This window comes from Cyclopterus lumpus, chromosome 20, assembly GCF_009769545.1.
Source record: "Cyclopterus lumpus isolate fCycLum1 chromosome 20, fCycLum1.pri, whole genome shotgun sequence".
Classification (NCBI taxonomy): Eukaryota; Metazoa; Chordata; class Actinopteri; order Perciformes; family Cyclopteridae; genus Cyclopterus; species Cyclopterus lumpus.
Genome location: NC_046985.1, coordinates 10,044,967 through 10,067,737, shown reverse-complemented (window position 1 = coordinate 10,067,737; position 22,771 = coordinate 10,044,967). Strand labels below are relative to the sequence as shown.

The window sequence follows — 22,771 nt, the reverse complement described above, 5'->3', positions numbered from 1 at the left end:
GGCCTCTTTTTTTAACTATCTGGATTTTATAAAAAATTAAACGGGCTCAGGGATTGCTGTGGTGCTAAAAACTGAGTCAGTAGCTCGCCATCACTCAACAAATGTAGTGGAGACACTGAATTTCATAATAATGTCATACTACTTTAATTTAATTATCTGTATTGAGTGGATCTGTCATCTGGAACAATCAGCTTAATGCGGATTTAATAAACACTAACATGTTATGGACAATCAAAGAAATTATCAAAAATGGAAATAATAGTTGCAACCATCCTTCTACCAGTAAACCTGCATTCAGTGATGTTGTGTGCTTCAGACAACTATACTATACTTATTTATCCTAATTTCCCAACAATTATATTCATGGCCAGTTTCTCATATTAGTCACAGAGTTACACGTCAGTTAAATCCACTGCATATAATAAAGATCCAGAGGTACACACTCCACTCAGGTGCAGTTCCATGAGCAGTGTATTTAAGTGTCCTTTATTTTTCTCCATTTGCAGTAAGGGATTCATTCATATTTTATTTCATGTGTCTACATGTTTCTTGTTGGTGATGTTAAATATTAGTTTGGTTTGGCTAACATAAAGGCTTAAAAAACGTTAGATATGTCAGGCTTGATTGACAGGTGCCTCAGCTTTAATAGTGGTTGTTTCCTCATCCCTCCTTCAAATTGTCTGCCTCAAAGTGGACAGTGAACTTAAATCCAAGCTTCAAACCATTAGGCGACCACATCCCTGTTCTCCGGCAGTGGATGGCTTGGCCACCATCGCCCTCCTCCCCCTTTGTGTCATCAGCTGTATCAGCTGTGGCCACGTTTCACGAGCAGTGTTGACACAAAGAGCACAGAGCTGAGGTCTGAATCGCCGCCATTGCCCTTCACCAAAACCAGAGGGATCATCTCAGCAAAGGATTCTGTGTCACTCTCTCGATGCGCCAATGAGGGCTCACATTGCAGGCAGAGGAGTGCGTATCAGACCTTCAAACATACCAGAGCTCGAAACATGTAAACACAAACACATTTATTAGAATAGTGTAATTCAGTATCCGCATATTCACAGTAGTTTCTGAGAAGCACCTTCACACATTCACACACTGAAAACCTGATACAGAGGCGCACACACACACACACACACACACACACACACACACACACCACACACACACACACACACACACACACAGAGAGTCTCAGTGGAGGGTTCAGTGCAGAGCTCCTGAATAGAGAACACCAGTGAGAGAAGATTAGGTATGTTTGTAATCCACAGACAGAAATGTCGGTCGAGTTTGGGGATTTTTTTTCCAGTTTAATCAAAAACGGATTCTTCTCATTCTTCTTCCCAGAAATGTCTCCACCGGCCAGTTCATCCTTTGTATCATTACACTATTATTTGGGGAAAAAAATTAATGGATTCTGAATTATGAAGATACAGATAATAATAAAAAAATACTACAAGGCATTCAATTATATTATGTGTGTTTGTTTTTTGTTTTTTACAGTTTTTTACAGTTTATACAACAATATATATTTTAATTAGTGAGCTTTAGAGATGCTGGTAGATTGTTTGAAAATGAATGTATTTCCCAAATATTGGATCATTTTCTTTAAGCTATGATATTCAGGGCTGTGCATTTAGTCAAGAGTATTGTTTTTGTCCAGGGATTCTCTAGATGTGTGTCTTTCTCGTGTACCCCTTAACTCCACCATATTCAGCAATAGACAAATATATTTTCAGAACTGGACACAGCCATGTTTCATCCCTGCATCCCTGCCCATACGCTTTCACCCTTGCAGGTGTCCTTCATATTAATGCGCCATGTACATTATTCAAGTGCCTGTTTTTTTTCTTTTTTCTTGCTGCTGCAGTGCTCTATGCATTAGTGTTTACATGCTTATGCCATGCTACCTTGAACCAACCTTTGTATGTTGAATGATATGACAAAAAACATGTTTCCTTATTCAGAAAGCATACGATTCTATTTGGCCAGTCATAAGAATGGGGAAAATTCAATAAGACTAATTGATCTTAAATGCTGCTTTTCTATTTTGGGCTTGCATATCTCTACTGCAAAGAGTGACGGGATAGAAAAAGAGAAAGACGGGAAATGTTCCCAGAGCTCCAGCCTGCAAAGAACCAGAATGTCCTGTGATGTAAATGCTTCAAGTACAGTAAACCATGCCCAAATATTCTCTGTGTACAGCTCCATAGCTCTCTCTTCAGGATAAAGTTAGCTTATCTCATAATAACAGCCACTTCGTCTGCCATTTAAAGCCTCATTTGCTGTCGCCATTGTCCCCCCATCATTGCAGCCCCTGGTAATGTGAGCCCAGACCTCAACCCAGGAATAATTCCTGAATAATTTCAGAGTTGGTTTTAGCTAACCATTAATGGTGTTAGTCACACTCGAGTAATCCTGAATTAGCACCAGCCGGGAATTCAATAGCAGGCCTGCACAGATATCAGAGATATGTGCAGGGCAAACTAAGTGCTAATTTGTGCAGACTTTCTGTGATGTGGCGGTGCTGCTCTTAATGGGACCCGGGGACTGTTGTGGTAAGATAAAGGGCAGTCATTTCTGTTGATGTATAATATGCTTTCATGAGCAGATTTGCTCACTCCGAACAGGAGCATCAAATGGAGCATAGTCTTGAAATATGACTCCTGCTGGATGGTAGCTTTTAGTCGTGGGCGATGAAAGAGAGTGATGAAGTTTAAAGGAAGACCGTTGGAGTGCTGATGTTTACCACTGGCGAGGTCAAGACTAATCTTCTATCTTATTATATGCTGTACAAAGTATTTCAGTTACCAGGCTTGGCAGGGAGGGGGAAAGAGACTGTGATGGAGAGAAGGAAGAAGAGGGAAAGAGGAAGGGGGGTGGAGGGGAAGGGGCGTTATTGGAAGAAGCAAAAGGGTGGAGGAAGGGGGTGCAAAACTGTGTCAGCGTATGTGAGGAAGATTCCTCAAATAGGCCATAGCCTGGGGAGTGATGGACTGAAGCTTCACTCGGGTGGGGGGGGGATATGCACACCACACAACACAACGCATAATTCAGATACACACATACTGTATTCTGCGGGAGGCCTAGTTATAAAAATTAAGAAAACTTAAAGGAGGCACCGTTCCACATGGGAACTTGGGTTTGAAATGTTACCCTACAGTAAAATTAGAAGGACTGAGATGCATAACTCGGCAGTTCTAAACACCCGGTTGTCATTCTCTTTCTCTCCTGCAGCTCTGTCTCTCCTTGCCATTTCCATACCTTTTTCTTGGTCTGTGTTTTTACCTTTCTCTCCCTCATTCTTTATCGCAAACACACGCACATACACACATTCCACAGAGAGAAAGAGCAGCACCCGCCACGCTCACTGCCAAACTGACTCAAACACTTTAACACACAATCCATTTGTCACAGTAATGAAACAACCAAGCAGGGCTTCAGTCCAAAGCAATTGCTTCAAAGTATTTGCTCCTTTCTCCACTTTGTCCAAATTTCTACCAAATTGTGCGTACGTGTGCGTGTTTGGGTTTGAGTGATATTTGCATTTGTGCCAGCAGGTTGCATTTTGGGATTTAAAATACCATGATTTGCTTGGGCCCATCCCCAGCGCTCAACCTGACAGGAGCGCCGGTGGAGCCCAAAACTAGACATGAACAGGTGTTGCTTATATTCAGAGGCAGATCTGCTTCAAGTATGGAGGCTTCAGTCTGCTAACAAGTAACAGAACCTCAAACTTTTCCAAAGGTCAATCGTGAGCTTGCATATTGTTGTTTAGCCAGACTTTGTTTTGCCTCGTATGTGTGACAATGCATTACATAATTTTAGTTTTTTCCGTCTTCGTGCGCGCTCTTGAACATTGTCGGCAGTCATTGCAAGACACAAACATTAGCAAATTAATGTGTGCAGTGGGAAAGGGGTTTCTCAAAGTGGCAAACCCTTACTACGCCATTTCCCTGAGCTGTACGAAGCATGTTATCATCTTTCTGCTCATAGTTTTTTTGTATTTGTTTCTTAATGCAAAAGCTCTGAAAAACTCACTGTACACTACCTGCCAAGCACTTTGTTTCTAACAGACCAAGTTAGAGACTAGCTGGTGAACATAGTGGAGCTTTGAGCAGCTAAAGAGCCAGACGTTGAATATTGGATTGTAATATTTCAACGTTGTGTTTGCAACTTGTTACGCTGCCCTCAATTGGACAAAAACAGTCCAGAAACAGTCCATAACAGTTTAACAGGCCATGCATTGTGTAAGGTGCTGGTGTCGCTCGTTAGATTGATTAAAAGTGAACCAACCAACCCTTTCATCTCTACGCTCCACATGCCCATGTTTTCTCGCCTCTCATTTCACTCTTGTTCCACTGCTCGATCACACCTCTACTCCCATCATTCTCTGCCTGTCACCTCCCACGACCAGACATCCTGTCTGTGAACAGTCTGCATCGCCTCCCGGGTCTGCCCGTAACTTCATGCCCACTCTACCTAAAGGGAACTGTTAAAATCCTTAGGATATGTCACGGGCACGCTGTATGCATGCATGACGCATTCAGGCGTCCTTTCGTTTGCCTGTACATTTTACACATTTCATAAATAGAAGCATGCATGTCCTTGTGGCAGCATGCGTGGCAAGTGGATGGCTACGGTATACATGTCAGCAGTGTGATGTAACTGGAATGCTTTAATGTCAATTTTTAAACTGGGTTTTTTTTTAGTCTGGCTATGAAGCTGCTTTTAGCCGCGCCGTTGAAATTCCTATGATTGTAATAACTCATGGGAAGAAGCAAAGCATTGTGTGATATGTTATAATGTCTTCAATCTTATTTTGATCTGCAGCTGGTTAGTGGTTTCAAGAGTGTGTCCTTTGTCTGTGGGTAAAACAGGGTTCTCTCTCAACCCAGCATATGGCTCCTAATGCATTTTAATGTCTTACTGTCCCAGCGCATAAAAAAACAGGATAGTCGAGTCCAAGGACAGAGAAGTAGTCTGAAATAGAGACATCTGTCCGTCGGGGTCACTCTGACAGAAAGACAAGAGGGAGGGAGGGAATTAATGAGTATGAGGGGATGCAGCGTCAATAGACAGATGAAGAAGGATCGAAACAAAAAAAAGAAAAAACAGGAGCATTGATTGAAAGAAAGAGGGGATGGTGAAAGAAAGAGGGAGAGGAAGATGGATGAGTAGGGTTAAGCAGGGCACAAGGCACAGCTGTCAATACTTATAGTGATACTTGGACAGTCCATCTGCATCCTTGCATTCCTTGTTGCACTGTCATGTATTGTATAAGAGGTGCACAGGCTGCTCATACAGTAAGTGAATAATCCACTAGCTTTAATTTATGCATATCTTTGCATAATTGGGTGTTTTTTGTAGGGAGTCTGTTGGCGGCAGTGTGTTGTTACTGTAACTTCCTCCCTGCAAGTATATATGTCCTCCTATAATAATGTATCTGTGTTGGCACAACCACGTTAACATATACAGTATCTTACGGTTGAGTTTTCATGGGATTTGTTAAGCAGCTCCCATAATATCTGTCAGTGCTAATGCTAAGCTCACATTGATTCCAGAACTTATTACTCTTCTGCCTTTTGGTTTTTGAGCATCAGCATTGTACAGCAGGACGTGGATGCAGGCTTTTCTCATGCTGGTGTTAAGGCACCGCTACGTATAGTCATTACTTCTGTAAGATGGAGTTGTATTGAGTACTGAAAACACCTTCCTTAGGATTCTCACGGTCTTTGAAATGTTGTAAAGAAAAATATTTGGATTTATTTTGCTGCTGACTGGCATGGGATTGAAACCTAGCCATCACTACACCACCTGCTGTTTGTATAAGTTGATATTGTTTGTTCTAAGTCAATAGCTGAGAACACCTTTATGTTTAAAGCTCCCTCTGATTGGAATAATCTACCTGCAAATATTTGATCCATATCATCTTTCCTGTCTTATTATAGGATCAGTTGTGCATGTCCATATCAACAGTAATGCTTTTCCATAACCTATGAAAGAATGATCCACATTCATGCTCTGTTTGAGTATGACCTTTTGTTTTTGTCTGACTTATTATTTCATATACATATATATATATATATATATATATATATATAAAATATAATATGTGTGTTATATTTGGTATTGTTTAATTATCTTGCTGTTATTTTAGTTTTTTCTTAAATGCTTTATCTAATTGTCGTTGAGGATCCCCTTGAAAACGAGATGGTACATTTCAAGGGGTTATTCTAATAGAGAAGAGAACTTCCATATACTGTCTATGATACTATACCATACGATATGATTGTGCATGTGCGTGCGTGTGTATGTGTGTGTGTGTGTGTGTGTGTGTGTGTGTGTGTGTGCGTGTGTGTGCGCCTTTTGGGCTCTGGTTCAGCAGCAGTTCTGTGCTCCAGACTGGATTAAGGTCTTGCTTGGATGTGGCTGCGCTCCATTTGGAAAATCAGGATTTGGATTTGCGATAGAAGCACAAGGGGAGGTGTTATGTTATCCCCAAGAGGGACAGCCTGAGTTATACAGCTCAAAGATGAGGAGAAAGAGGGAGGTATGAAAGGAGAGGCGGAGCAAGAAAAAGAAAAAGATGGTAGGGGGAAAAGCTGATGGTGATGTAAATGTCATGGATGACATGGCAGCATGCAGCCAGAGTCGCAGACCAGTTCATTAATAGTCTGGGTGTGTTTCTAGATATCTATCACACTTCTTTCGGTGCCATACACCGTATTTATGTCTTTAATTTTGAGTTACCGTGCAGCTCTAATATAGTCTCTGTTTGTGCTTTTTCCAGAACGGCCCATGCCAGGACAAAAAGCGAGGCCGCAGACCAGGCCGCCATCTCTGCTGTGCATGACTCAGAAATCGCCAGGTCGGTTGCGAGGGAGCTCTCCCCCAACTTCTACCAACCAGGTAACCAAAGTATTCAGACACAGCATCTGTCTGATATTTAAAGGGGGTTCCTTCAAGCAAAGTGTGGACATCACACAGCCTTCACAGCGATACGTAGATACTAGATACTTCCCCACTCTCTGAATGTGAAAGAAACACTTGGACTGCATGTGCACTGATGGGTCAGGGAGGTCACTGTGTGTAATGAAATACAATACTTTGACTATATTTCAAGTGGCTACATTTCCATAAACCCCTGGCAGGCTATGAATGCAAACAAGGTTTTTTGACATTTTAGACAGGACATGACTGACCCAGAGGTGAAGTTGCATTCCTTGCTAAGATTATCACAGAAGTCTGGTTTTTAACTTGTGTTATTCACCCCCCGAGAGAGGGACATTTACCCAGTTCCAGATTACAGTGCCAGGACTGTAATCAAAAACTAGAGAGGTATGGAGGGTGACTTCTAACACCACAATGTGGGCCTATGTGTGTGTATTCTGGATGGAAACCTCTGCTTTGCTCTCAAGGGCATGTTGTTTACAGCTGGGAGATACTCGCTAAAATTTGTCGCCAAGCATTTAGTCAAAAACAAATGAGAAAAGCAAGATGTTTTTTTGTCAAACTGAAGTGCATTAGTGAAGTGTAGATTTGTCTTACAGGTACGGTATGTGCGTAAAGGTCAATGAGACCTACTGCGCCCAGTACCAAGTAGTTCTCATCTTTCCCTTGCGTGGAGGTTTAACGGGCACACTGCCACAGTATACAGCAGCTCACAGGGTCGGGTGTCGACTCAACTCTGTTTAGTTCATTTACAAGGTAAGCAGAGTTTTACAAGGCAATGCCGGACATATAATACTACACAAACAGTACAGTACAGGGGTACATATCCTTTTTGGTCAAAGAGGTGGGATCAGAGGTGGAACACAAGGGCACAAAGAGGGCAACATCAGAAAAGGGTGAATCAAGAGTTTTTAAGGTAGCATTACCTTATTGTTATTGATTCATCCTGGTATTTTCTAGAAGCAGGTTTAGACCAATTTTTTATTGTTTACATAATAGATTAAATAACATGTGTCTACTATCCAGATCAACCAATATTTGGTTATATGTTTAGAATTGAAATTGTTCTATTGCCGTCATTTGGATGGATACGAGTGCCATAAGTGCCATGTCATACCTTATTTTGTTTATTTTTATTTCCCTCGTAAGATCTGTACTGTAGAGTTGCTTCTTCCACTGTTTGTAATATATTTAGGCCGATGAGCTAGCCGACCGTGGCCCCTTGCCTACAGCCACCATAAAATAGTGGGTGACACATAGATTGACAATGAGACCCAGTCAAGCATGTCCCTCCACTAAGCCGCAGAAATGGCCGGCCCGGGACAGAGACATCCCGCGGCTTGTTTGTGTTGTGGAAAACGGCGATCATGCTTGGTAGGCGGGTGATCTCCGGGTTCACAGGTCTGTGTGGAGAGTGTCCTTGCCTTATAAGTCAGATCATGAATGAGAAAGCAGGCGATGTCATAATAATGTGCAGCGTGGGGCGACATCTGAGCTGCAGTGTTTAGTTCAGTTACGTAAGCGTGTCTGCTAAGCCCAGTCGAAAGACAGACAGGCACCTGCAAAACAAAATAAAACACATCCATTTTATTTCTAGTTTATGAAAGGTATTATCTAAGTTTGATTCTTCCGGAACATAAGAGCAGTTTTGAGAATCTAGAATGGCCTACTTTGTGCTTCGGCAGGTTATACCATGTTTGAGTACAAACAGTTTCCCCTATGTGCAGCTTCTTGGCAAAGTGACCACCACTGTTGTTAACTTCAAAGAAGAAATGCACTTGTTTTAAAATATTCCAACTGGGTGTAGGATCCATTTTTTTATTTGTCGATTTGTCTATCCCGATGCTTCAGTGAGACAAAGCCGCTCAATCTGAGTACCAAGCATTAGGCAGAATTTGAGTGACTTTCCCAAACTAATCTGCTTTGCTTCCTCAATGTCTACCTCGACAGTGGAAATATTCTCACGTACCCTCATCCCACAGCTTCTCATAAGTCCTCTAAGGGTAACAACAGAGGCCTAAACACCTTGTTGTTTGTAATTGGCATTTCAGACTCATAGCAGATTATCACCCAGATTGGGAGTGTGTACTTCAAAAGGGAAGAGATGGTCACAGGGAATGAGACCCTGACCTTTATGATTGGTTCACACAGAGCACCCCGGAGGGGGGAGCAGCAAGGGTTAGAGAGGCGTGGTCTAACTGGTGACGTTAATTGGGCTATATTTGGTGCCGATGTGTGCTCACTGGGGTCTAATGGAGACATAGCTGAAATCCTTATGCACTGAGAGGAGCTCGGCCCTGCCCTCGCCACTCTCCTGGGCTGACGTAGAGCAGCTGTCCCTTCCTTCAGCCCGTCACCACGGTGCTGGGAGGGGAATCCCGCTTCGCCCTGTTCGACCCAGTCAAGGTACACTTTGACCAGGTGAAACCATAAAAGCCTGGACCTGTCAGGGCTGAAAACCAGACGTGAGCAGATGCTGCTTTATATTCATCGCAGCAGGTGCCGTAGAGTACGTTTCAAGACAGTTCGGCTGAACTTCAAAGTTATGCAGCAACTTCTTTCAAGGATATAGAATATTCATTATTTGACAAAAAACACTGAACTGATCCTTTTCCAAACTAATTTCAGAAGCCTTTTTTTTTTTGGAAAAGGTGCATCAGAACAGTATTTATTATTATTTTATTTATTCATTTATTTTGCAGGGACAATGCACACCAATCAACAGTTGGACTGTAAGTGAGCCAGAGTTAGCCAGAGAGGCTAATTTCCATCTGCTGTCCCCGGCCAGATGTTTTTAAGGCAGCCTAAAATAACCAAATCTCAAAATAAAAATGGAAATAAAATTCATAGACAAACTGACAACAACATATAAACAAAACCAATACACAGCAAAAAGAAAGGGTACAGCAATAGACCAGAGACATAACGGGCTGCAGCATGAATCAGGCAGAACAAACCCAGCTACAATACAACATACACATAAAAAACAAATGCACATATAGCCGAAACAAGCATCAGGACAGACAGCACATCAATGACTGCACACCTGATTGGCAACAAGCCATTCCTTCAGGTTATGCTTGAACGTGTTGTACGTGTTGTGTGCACGTATGTGTGGTGGCAGAGCATTCCACGAGTGACCTGCCTTCACAGAGAATGTAGATTTGCTAAACGAGCTTGACCTATATGAAATGACACAACCACCTCTTGTAGCAGATCTAGTGAGTCTGCTGCTTTCACTGCTTTGTTTAACAAATTCACTAAGCGGGGGGTGGAGCCATACCATTTAAAATTTTAAAAACCAGACACACATCAGTGAATTTAATGATGTTCTCCCAACTCAGGATGTGGTGTTTTGTGAGAATATTGCAGTGATGGTGGTGTTTTTGTTTTTTATCAAGTATTTTGATGGTATGAAAGTCAAATTTCCAAGAAACATATCACACATTAGTTTTTTCAAATGGTTCTCACATATTGGGATGTATTTATAGCGGTAAAGTTCATGTTTGTTTCCAGTTCCGGATTTGACTCTTTTCCTTCAGTGACTTTCAGCATGCCCTGTTCCCATCAGTCACATGTCAGCTCACGTGAACGTGAGGCCTCCCATGTTCTTCTCTGCGTGGAGCCGCTTACAAACAAAGCGCAGGAAGACCCTGGTTACACGCAGCCAGTCGCTACAGACCAAGAGACATACTTTATTTGCATGTGTGTGTGTGTGTGTATGAGTGCAAATGCGACTAAGTGTGCTAATATGCTCATTTGTATCCCAATTTTGAGCCTTATCTTTTTGATAATAATCAAGATAGTGTGCATGTAAACACACCCTACGTAACAGTAGCAGAAGTAATCTGGCTAAACAATGGCAGCTCCCCCTGCCCATCTGCCAGTGAGTAGGAGGAAGAAAGAGAAGATCTAAAAAGCTACAAATTAAGTCATGAATATTGAATATAACAGTGTAGAGAACATGCTGAGATCACAACCCACTGGACAGACGTATACATATATACGGTATAACACAGCATAGAATATAACATACCACCTACATGCATACACCCTCACACTACTGCTCTTCATCTCATATGCAGGTCAGTAGGGGTTAGGCGGAGCCAATCTGTTGTGTTTTGTGTGAGTATGTGATTGCATGTGTGTGTGTGTGTGTGTGTGTGTGTGCGTGTGTTTTGCCAAGAGTGCACCGGAGCAGAAAATGTGGTGGGGATTAACATGAGGCAAACTGGCAACCATAGCCTAAACAAAAGTGTGTATTCTAGTAACCCCAAAGAGACAACGGATGAGGCAAAAACCCAGTATATTACAGTTCTTGAAAATAAATAAAATGCCCTAAATTTGAGGACAATATAAAAATATAAATTGTTGTATATTGTTTATTGTACAAATGAGAATGAGAATGTCTTGGTCATAACAAATACCATGGCCCGTTTTAATGGCCCTCCTAAGGAGGCTGCAGACTCAGCGGAGCTCATCAATGTTCAGATGAAAGAAACACCGTGGCCATTTGGGTAATGGAGTCCCAGTACATGTTCCAGCTGACCTGGAAGAATAATCTTCCCTCACTCATCAGAGCAAGATCTACAAGATGCTAAAGTGTCTACAAAACACAAACAAAAAACTTGTTCAGCATATTCTGGAAAGTGTAGTGGAAGCCGTTTTTAATGACTGCCGTTGTTGCACTTCCATGCGAGTGTGAGGCTGGGGGTCATTTTAGAGCCGAGAAGCATTCGGAAAATGCCTGGAACCCCTCGCAGGAATCTGTCCCCAAACAGAGTGAAACGGCTCCGGCCCGCCCACGGAGCCCTAACTCTTATTGAGTTATGGTGTGAAATTAAGCGCGGCGGATATATTAAGCCTCGCCGATGTTCAAATGTCCCCCGAGTCTCTTTGTAGTGGGTCTTATTGGTTGTGGCCGCCATGAAACAAATTAGGAATGTCATGCAGCTAAATAATACTTTGGGCTTATAAGTACCGAGGCCCAAAATATTCTAATAAGGCCGTTTACTGTGATATGGGATTGGGTACACTTGTTCCCTTTTTTTATTTAATGTTTGTCTAATTGCTTCTCGAGAGGATAAGTATCAAATCTACATCAATATGAATTACTTTCCACTGAATTTCAGCGTGTAAACTTAATAGTGGTCATGCATATAAGACCTTTTGATTGATTTCTGAGATGAGACCGTTTTTTAAACACAATAACTCAGTCAATACTGAAAATTAGAATCACATCACCGTACACTGATTTAGGATATAGTATCTGGTGGGGGTGAATGACAGTGAAAAACAAGCAAGATAATTGTTGCATCCATTATTTCTACCTATATTCTATTATTTCTTTCTTCTATCTATATTTCTAGATTAATTTATCTCAATTTAAATTGTCTTTATGGAACGTGCAGGATCCTTCTCTGCTCATGCCATCTGATGTACTTCAAACAAAGCAGCATTGTCTCTTTCTTAGTCACTCTAACACCATTTCATGGAGGCAAAGTGAAAAAGCCTGCTGTCTCTAATAAATATTAATTCAGTACAGAATAAAGGGACAGATAAAGTGTAATTTTTCTCACATGCAAAAGGCATTTACATTCAGATTCAGGGTCTTGCATCCACACATCAGAGGACATAATGTCCATAAAGAAGATTCTAAACATGTCGTAAAAGAAGTAGCAAACAGGATCAGTTTCCCCAGACAGAAAAAAACATCACTGCACCTTGAGGCTGATTCTCTTTATCTGTACAGCCGCGTTGGTTGGATGCTGAGAAAGGATGAGACAAGGGCCTTTCCAGGAAAACAACATGCTGATAAAAGATAATGGGTGATGATAAAAATGAGCCTGCAGAGGAGGCTTACTTAGTGAAATGGTGTTTGTGACCCTGCATTAATCAGTCTATTTTCCCCTGTCTCCCCCAGTCTTTGCGGAATGATTGCATATATAATGTTGATTCATAAATATTTTAATTGAAATTGTAGCTGTGCTTTGGGCCAGCTCTGATTTAAATCTAGCTTGCGGTGGAACTCTCCGGTCAGGCGGGAGATGGATCGCAAATTAGGAGTTCTCTGTAGGGCTGAACAATGTTGAAGAAATATCTCATTTTGGTTTTGCAATTGTGATATGATTTGCGATGTTATCAGGAATGATCATCTTTACATCTTTATTCTCATTTTCATTGAAAAACATATTATAATAAAAATAATAATTCTTATAATAATACATTAGGTTCCTCTACGACGAAGTCGTCACGAGGACCCTGATTATTATGGTGTACGTTTTCCCGCTATCTGTAGCAAACAAAGAGGTTTTCTTAAGTCTGAAATGATGATGAAGATGATTTCCTTTCATTTTGCCTTTGTTTGCGAGCCCTAGTGCTCTGTTAAACTGGCTTCTTGGACTATGGGCCAAGGCTGAAATGTCAGGATTTTGCTGGATCTCCAGTGTCAACATTGAATTGTCTGAACTTCAGATAAGGTGGCATTTGAATCTTGGTGGTCCTGTAAGTTATACTCTCAGGATATGTGTGAGCTAGGCAGGTGTCTGTGCCTCCCATGTGTCATCAGTACATTCAAGTCACAGTGCTAAATGCCCGTTTTTAAACTTTTTCCAAAATTATTTCGAAGAAGAATAATAAGAATGCTTATGGTCGAGGCATGTATTTATTATGTTAATGTGAGTCACCCCTCTCTCCTCTGCAGGACCTGACTACTTAAAACAACCACAGAAGGAGCCTGTGGAGATCAAAGAGGTCCCTGTTGAAAAGAAGGACAACTCCCATAAAAATTCTCCCCACTTCTACCGCAAAGGAACCACTCCTCCCCACTCCCCTGTGACCAGTCCTGTAGCCACGCCTCCCCCCTCGCCTCACTCAGGCAAGAAGAAAGGTCAGCTCGCCAACAGCACCAGCCGCAAAACCAGCAAAGAGGAAAAACCGTCCCGCAAGACAAGCAAAGAAGAGAAGTCAAGTCATAAGACCAGCAAGGATGAGCGGTCTAGTCGAAAGCTGAGTAAAGAGGAGAGGCCGGCCGTCACTGATGGCCCTAAAACTTCTCATGCGCACGTCGAGGCTTCAAATAAACCCACTAATATTCAGCAGCCTACCCCAGCATCTGCTCTTCCTCCACATCCTCCGACAATGCCAGTCAATGGCCAGCTCCACACCGAGTACCACAGTTACTACGTGAAGACCCCTACAAGGGTCCAACCACCACCAGAGCCTGAGGAGGATATAGAAGAAGAGCCCAGTATCCTGGACCTGGCCCGTATGCCCCCACAACCCCCTAAGTCCTATAGTATCCCCCCTCCTAAGCCAGCCTCCATCAGGGAGAACAAGAGCGACCCGAAACTCAGGAAGCAGGATTCCCTAAAGCCAAAGAGCCTCGCAGACACAAAGAAAGCCAGTATGGAGATTGCAGAAAACATGGAGGAAACAGTAAGTATCAGTGGAAGAGTAGAAAACTGTTTGGGAAATACGCTTATTCGCTTCTTTGCTGAGTGTTTGCACCCTTGAATATAAGACTGGTATCAATTTTCTCATCTAGCGTTGGCAATTTCCCAAAAATGTCTCGCTATTCCTTTAATACTGACTACTTCTTTATATCCAGATGATTGCTAACAATCTTGTTATGTTAGGATGTACTGCAACTACATATCATTTGATTGTTGTTGGAGATTATTATGTGGTATCTAATCTTTATCATCATGTCATTTTTTTGCAGGGTCCTAACTCAATCCTTGTTGCTATGGTAATGCTGCTGAATATTGGCCTTGCAATTATATTTGTCCATTTTCTGACATGATGATGCTGTTTCTCAGGTAAGTTCATTTTCCTCCACACTTTTATTCATCTACTAAAAATGAATACGGATAATAACTGTATTTCTAAAGATGAACAAGCCCTCTCTACTCCATGTCTTGTGTGTCCAGTAGGCCACAATGTGTGTCTGAAATGGGACAAGCACCCAAATAAAGCCAAAGAAACTGTTTTATGTTGCAGTGAAACCATGGCAACCGGTACAGTTGCATCGCCGGCCTTGAAAAAACGAAAATGGCGCCAGTGAGACACGGGGGAGGCCGTAGGTGTTTAGGAATCAGCGTGACACCGAACAGAACCAGGAGGAAGGCATCACTACCACCAACCTGTCACGGGCCTTCTTGAGGGCCAGTCATGGAAATTAGCACTCCTTTGGCTTCTCTGAAAGCTGAGGTGAAATATTGTGTCTAGTGAGATTAAAGAAAATGTATTAAAAAAATTCTAAAAATGCAACCAAACATACACAGTCTGGGAAAAAAGAAAGTAATTGAAATCCACACGCGTGCTGATCCAAGCACTGGTCTCTGTAGGCCACTGCCTTGGCAGAGCGAGCGGTGGGCTGAAGGACTTCGCTGGAAGAGTGTGGAGATGCACTTTTAGATGACGGGCGCAAACAGCTGCCTTTCTATTTTGCCATCTGACGTTTTGATGGGGAGATGTGAGCCCGGTGGCCGGGGAGGGGGGAGGAGGAGGAGGAGGGGGGGGGGGGGGGGGGGGGGGAGTCACCGCAGCGCGAGAGTGCTTGGGTGTTCGGAGTGTTTTCTGGGGTTCACGCCACTCTTGCAACAGGAAACTGGGCACGGCCGTTGCCAGCAGCCAGTGCTCGCACGGTCACTAGCCAGTCTTACTCTGTTCACCCAAATCATCACTGCATTTATTCTCGAGTAACCCCGGATACACTGCTTTGAAACACTCCCCCGTGCATGGTACAGTTTTAACTTCTTTTTTTTTTTGTTTGTTTTCTGTTTTTGTTTTTTTCGTTGTTGTTCTCTGAATGTTGGTTAACCTGCAGTCTTGTAGTCAAACAGGAAGTTGCTTCTCCTCTCAAAATGAGTGAATACGTTTGTTTTCCCTTATTTTACTCATTTCTAATAGAGTTGTAATTTGACATTACACATTCATGTTAGTGAAAGTGCAATATGTTTTGTTTTATTTTTTTTCAAAGAAAAGCTTATAGTATATTTTGCCAAAAAGGGGAAGTGGTGGGGTGGGGGGTGGTGGGGGGGATTGTACCATTACAGAAATCCTACGTACCATTTATTTTGACAGCCTCTCAAAATTGTAATCGACTGGTTTTGAGGGAGGGCGTTGCTTATCAGCCAGCATTGTGTTTATGAAGGATACTCACACTTTAAAAGCTACCTAGCTCTGTGAGAGTGAAGTAACAAATGTCTTATGCTATTTATAAATCAGAAGGAAGATATTTCATTGCACGTGTCAATTTCATTGCACATGTTAATGAAACCCTTTTGCTTGAATTCCTTCATTTCTATTCTTTGCTTTCAATGTTTCAGCATACCACCTAAAATGCAAAGAAGCAGTTCACGCAGCTGCTTCTGTCGGCCCAGCAGTGCATGCGTGTGCTTGTGAACCTGGATCAAGACGGTCTTGTGGACAGTGGAAGTTGAATTTATTCAGGTTGAGGCCATGGAAAATGTGGCACCAGGGAGAATGAGAGATGCCTTTATAAGTCTTAACAGTACTACTGTTTACCTCAGAAAAAAGATGAGGATTGGGGGGGTTGAGGGGTTGGGAGATGCCATCCTTGTCTTAACTTTGTCTTGTGGGGGATACTTTGACTGTTGTCACCTGAATCATGCTTTTAACTTGCCTCACCGTAGCTGTTTTGTAGTCTTTTTGTTGCAGGTATGGCATGAGTTTCTTTGATTTTAAAAAGTGGTTATTTATATGACAATATACTGTCATCCCTACCAAGGTTTAATTTATTAAATTCAACTGAAGTGTTTTGTGAACATTGATCATCATAAAAAGGGCTTTAATATGTCTTGGTTTTCTTTGCTGCAATTCAGTTTTGAAGTTTAACTTGACTGTCTGTTACTCAATGAGACAGCACGTTGCATTTGGAGAATGCTTCAGTCTGTTAGATGTTTGCAAAATATCCACATAACTAACTATCAGAATATATTCAAATTGTGGAATAGACAATAAAAGCAGACTAAGACACTATATTATATTTAAAAAAACATTGTTATATTACAAATGTGATGTATTAAATAACAATTGTTCACCCTGTCTTTGCTACAACCCTCTTTTCTTGTTTTAACTGTCTTCACACGAGCCGGTGAAGACTGGAGTTTTCCGAGGGTTTAACAGAACAGCCTGTTTATGGGATAATTTTTTGAAATGCAACATTGCATGTTGGAGTCATTTATATATAGATTATTATATACTATTTGTAAGGATTTTTACAGAGCACAATCCAGAATCTGGTATGAGTTGGTATTTTTTCTAACAATTTGCACACCTGTATTTTGACAATGAATATAACTTGTTTGTAATTGGTAATGTAATGCACATATGATAATGTTTGACAGTGGAAAAAAAAAACTGTATTTCTAATTGGTTGTACTGTATGTACCATTTGGGGATGTAAAAGGCAGATGTACTTGTTTGAGGTATTTTAGGATATAACGAGGAACTGCGCGAGACTTTTGATATCTCAAGGTTCATGTTACCCCACTGATTTGTTGCAAAATCTTTGGAGATGAAGTTATGTGTATAACAATAAAGATGTTATACCTTGTTAAAATACATGTTGCGTGTTTTCTCAAATGTATGATACTGCTGAAATACAAACACTACAACACACCATATACTACACAACAAACATCAATGGAACGTTTATATATATTACCACTGACATTAATTAACAGATGGATTGGAATGGATGGATGCAAGGATTTCTACTTGCCACATGTTCACTTTTATGTATTGCCGAAGGTCCACCGTCTCATCTGCTCTTAACCTCCCAGCAATGATGGCCTCATGATGACCTTCTTATAATGAGATCCGGGGGGAAAAGAGTGGGCATGAAATGAAAGTCCAACGTCGGGGTCTCGCATTAGTGGTGCAGGCGCAGGCAGGTGCCCCAGTTTGTCTCGGGTGAGATTGCACTGTTTCCACTGCTGATCGGCCTTTGGATTAGTGTAGTGTTACACCAGCTATATGGCATCTGTCTGGAATCAGCGACGCCATGGTCTTGCACTTGCTGTGTGCCCTCTGCCCTGACGCCGGCAGACAGTGCAAAACCTGTGCAGAGTTCTCTCATCGCAAACTCTTACAATTAGTGTAAATGTTGGGGATCATTTCAGATCGTAACTCACTCATATTTCTATTTGTTTATCATTACATTACATTACATTACATGTCATTTAGCTGACGCTTTTATCCAAAGCGACTTACAATAAGTGCATTAAACCGTGAGTCCAAACTCAGAACAACAAGAATCAAGCAAGTACAATTTCTTCAATAAAGTTAAAATACAAAGTACTATCCGTAAGAGACATTTAAGTGCTACTAAAGTGCTATCGGTAAGGGACATTTAAGTGCTACTACAGCATTTAAGTGCTACCTATTCAAGGTATAGTCGAAAGAGATGTGTTTTTAATTGCATACCATATTTGTTTACCTTGTCCCAGAGATTACAATATCAGGTGTCATTGCTACTGAGAATTATAGTATCATAGACATTTTTCCTTAAGGAATACTCAGAAGAGTGTGTAGTACTGGTACTTAAAACCTTCATGAAGCCTAACTTGTCAGTAATAGTATAGGAATATCTCTGTTACTATTCTGATATGGAACAGCATGCTGGACAAGATTTGGTTTGCACAAGCAGTCCTGGACGAATATAAAACCAAAACCTTATAAGCATATCCCACCTTGATAGGAGCCATATAACTAATTCCAGTGACTAGCTATGATTCAACCAGGGTGGAGAATCTACAATTATCTTTGTGTTCAGCAGTGGCGCTTGTGCCATCTATACTATGGGGAGCAGACTTTATTTACTTTTACTTTGCTCACTGCAGAAGGACTGTGGCACATGCTAATCTGACCCTGGCATGTATTTCAGGTAGGTTGCACTTTGGCCGGTTAAAAAGTTCCCCACTTGACCATCTGATTACAACCAGGCAACCTGAAAATTGTCATGTCAATGGTTATGTATTGTTCTTTTTTATGAACCTTTTTTTTTTTTTATTTAAACCTATTCATCAATGGAATAATATATGCATTAGTAAACCAATTTTTTTTTAAACATTTAAATTAACAAATTTAGATTATTTATTTATAGATACATTATTTATTTGTAATATATCATATCAATTTCTAGTTTGCATTGTCCTAATTGGACAATACCAATCAACGGAAAGCGTAATTTCCATGACGCTTATGGTTCCTCCATATTACGAGACAAGTTTTCAGACAAATCCAAGGCCTCCTATTTGGCATTTTAACGTAAAATTAACAATAAAGTGTTTGTAACACACAATAATGTAGTTATAAGCAGATGAAGGCAACTTAACTTTATAGTCTTAATATTATTATTAATATAACTATAACTCCTTAACTCCTCCATAATTGGTATAAAAACAGTTTTATGAATGCTATAAAAACATAATATCATATAGTTATGAAGTTTTAGACCACAGTATATAATTAGTACATGTGAATAAAACAGTTAACAAACCCCCTTTAACATTGTAACATTATTATGTGTAATCTTATTTCATTATTAATGATTGTAATAACATAAAGGTGTACATATCTGTGTCTTTTAAGGATTGGCTTGGACAGACACGTCTGGAATATACCCACTAAGATGACAGCAAGTGTGTAAATTGAACTCCCCTCTCTGAGACCAAGCCTTCATCTTTCTGACTAATAACACAACTTGCTTGTGCTTCTAAAATTGGATTAAGGCTTGTAAGCAGTGAGGGGATATCGGTGGCCTTTTTAAAAAAAACTGTTGCTCAGGCATCAGTATTAAGCAGATCCCCTTTCCATGCCTTGCATAGCTAGCTTAGCTTAGCATCACTCCATCTGTCATAAAAGCATAAAGCTATCACTGTCATCTCAAGTAAACAAATATAAAGAAGATGTGCAGTTTTTTTTGTCCCGTGCTAATGATTCCACATGTCCTTTTTGATACAGTATAAGACTTATATCCTGTTTATCTAACAAATTGTGAGCTAGGGTGAGAGTTTTATCATCGGGGTCTTTGGGGTGAGTCGTCTAGTTCAAACAAACAACACCCTGCATTAGCCTCAAGCTATTGAGAGTAAATGCTTGTCAGGTCCATTTATCTGTCTGTTATGCCATTTGAGGCGTTCATTCTGTACGGACAATAAAACTAACACTGTTTTGTAGAAAATAAACATGTAAAGGGTAATTTTATTATTTATTATTTTATGACTCAGTATGTTGTGCAAGCCGTTTGCCTCAAAGCTTGCACACGTTGGTTTGGATTGCTTTGAATATCATTGTATTGCAAAGTGCGATGGTAATAACGAGCATAACAATGTTGCTTGGATAAGAATCCATTGTCTTAGTATTCCTGCTGCTGAACCTATTCAGAAAGATTTTTCAGACTCTCTGTCTGTGAACAGCTCTCCTATCTGCACATCTATTGATCCAAGAAACACTTGTGTCACTTTTTTGCTAAGTTGTCATTGTGTGAGCCCTTTTGTGATGCCACTGCCAACAGTCAGTTTGTAATAACGTTCCTGAACTATTGAATGATTTAACAATTTGCCAGATGTTATGGCCATGCAGGAATCGCACATGGCAGATGTATTTGCCGAGTGAGTCATTATTCAAACTATCACCAAATGATATTCCTGTATGTGGTGTTGTGATAGCAACGGGAGCTGATACGCTTCAAAATGTCTGAACCTGAAATCACGCAATAAAGCTAGAGACTAATGTATCTTTTTCACATTATGCCACAATATAACGACAGCTGATTTGTCTTTGTGGAGACGCCACATGAACCAAATTCCATTATACAAAAATAGAGGCTGAGCTCTTTTAAATGAATACATATTCTTAATTACATTACATGTAGTCATTTTACCTTTCATCCAGTGAGATATAACTGTGTCTGACGTGCCATGGGTTGCTGATGATGCTCCTCCTTTGCAAAGGTTCCTGAGATTAGGAGTAACACAAGGATTGCAGGGCACTGTTACTCGCTGCAGGCAAAAGGGACAGTCCCCTCAAATTCATTGTGACAGGCCTTTCCCTCATTTCAGAAAAGATCTGCCCAAAGACATTCCTCCCCCATCTTTCACTACAATGACTAAAGTTCTGACCTGGTTTTCAATCAGGGCCTCTTCACTAAGCTATTGTTCTGTTCATACATTATCCTATGTGTTGACATTTGACCAACTGATATTAAAAGTGGTGGCAAAAAGAAGTGGAAAATTAGGGATTCAAGTTATTGTAAGGCCTAGTCTTCTATCTACCATTCCAAACCCACCTTTACATAGCGGTTTTATGATGAGAGGACACATATAAACAAGTGAGCACCAATGTATCTGCACATTTCAAAGCTAATAAGAATGAAAACCATGCTTGAATGTGGACTGTTTAAGATGTCAACAAACATCAACAGGTAATTAGACTAACAAGCATAAAGATGGACAAGTGCCTTTTCTAGCAAGTTAACTGCATCCCACCATTTCAGAATGGCCTGGTGCGTGCAAGAAAGTGTGCTCTGTGTGTGTGTGTGTGTGTGTGGTGTGTGTGTGTGTGTGTGTGTGTGTGTTTAAGGAAGCCCTGTTTCTAAGGGCCCACAGCAGCCTCCCCAAAATAGAGCTGAGAGCAGCTGCAGCGGGGTGAGTTGTATCAGAGAGACATCAAAGCGCCTGCCGCCACCCGCACGCTCTGATCATAAGCACTAATGGTGTAATGGGGGACTGGAAGGGTCAGTGATTGTTTTTGGTGGTTGTGTGTGTGAGTGACGGTGTGTGCGTGGGTCTGTGTGTGTGTGTGTGTGTGTGTGTGTGTGTGTGTAAGAGAGTCAACAGGCAACACTGGCAGTCAACAGGCAGGAGGCTACTGAAACTTTGTGGAAACAAACTGACAGCATAGTTAAGCCTGGTATTACTGTAAGACAAATAGCAGGTCAGGTGTCACCTCTGCAGAAGTCGCCATTGACATCTGTTGCAGCAATGAGCACAGTCAATTGTCAAGTCTGGGAAAAAATGTCTCCTTTCTCCCACCAGTTGTAGAACCTTAATATATGTGTGTAAATGAGCAAAGTATAAGGAATTCCTTACCATCTTGCATGAGGAGCATTCACTTTGCTGGTCTGCTCTTAGTGTCCCAGCTCAGATAACTCTGCGTCCATATGGAAGTTTCAGATTTCAACAGTCATCACTTTTCCCCCATGGACAGAACTCCAGGCCGGATCAGGGCAAAGTCACATTCTGAATACAGTATGTGCCCAACTGCCTCTGCTCTATTGCAGACACACCATACCAACTGTATGAACTGTAATGGTTGGCTGTTAATACAAACAACACACTTTATATTGAACTTTATTCTTTTTTTAATCCAGATTTATGGGCCTGCAAAATGTCTCAGTCATGTCCAATCAGCACCTGCTCTCTCCCATCATAGCTAATGGAGACAGTCAGGAACCTGAAACACAGGCGCCCCCCCATAGGCTTAACCTAAAAGGACATCTCAACTCTTCGTGGATGGCCTGTAAATCAGTGTACATTTGACAAGTCATTTCAGATCTTCATTAAATTTAAAAATGTATAACCTTATTTCCTCTCTCTTATCTAAACGTCTTATCCAGTGACACTGACTGATCGGGCGCCGGATGTGTACATTTTAATTATCCAGAAATAGCCTCGGCGTTGTACATTATTCTATCACAGTTATAATTGTATTAAAAAGTTTTTCTCTTAGACAATTTGAGATGGTTGTTGACCAAACATTTATAACTGTATTGTAATTTGAAACG

The 22,771-nt window shown here is 41.1% G+C and overlaps 1 protein-coding gene across 1 annotated transcript in view; it reads left to right on the top strand.

The window, feature by feature from the left end:
- jph1a (junctophilin 1a) overlaps positions 1-15,440 on the top strand; it is a 29,521-nt gene extending 14,081 nt beyond the window's left edge. Inside the window, 4 exon segments of the mRNA XM_034560652.1 lie at positions 6,794-6,912; positions 13,658-14,391; positions 14,678-14,774; positions 14,956-15,440. Coding sequence (XP_034416543.1) covers positions 6,794-6,912; positions 13,658-14,391; positions 14,678-14,758 — 934 coding nt within the window. The 3' untranslated portion in view covers positions 14,759-14,774; positions 14,956-15,440.
- Positions 15,441-22,771: the final 7,331 nt, after the last annotated feature.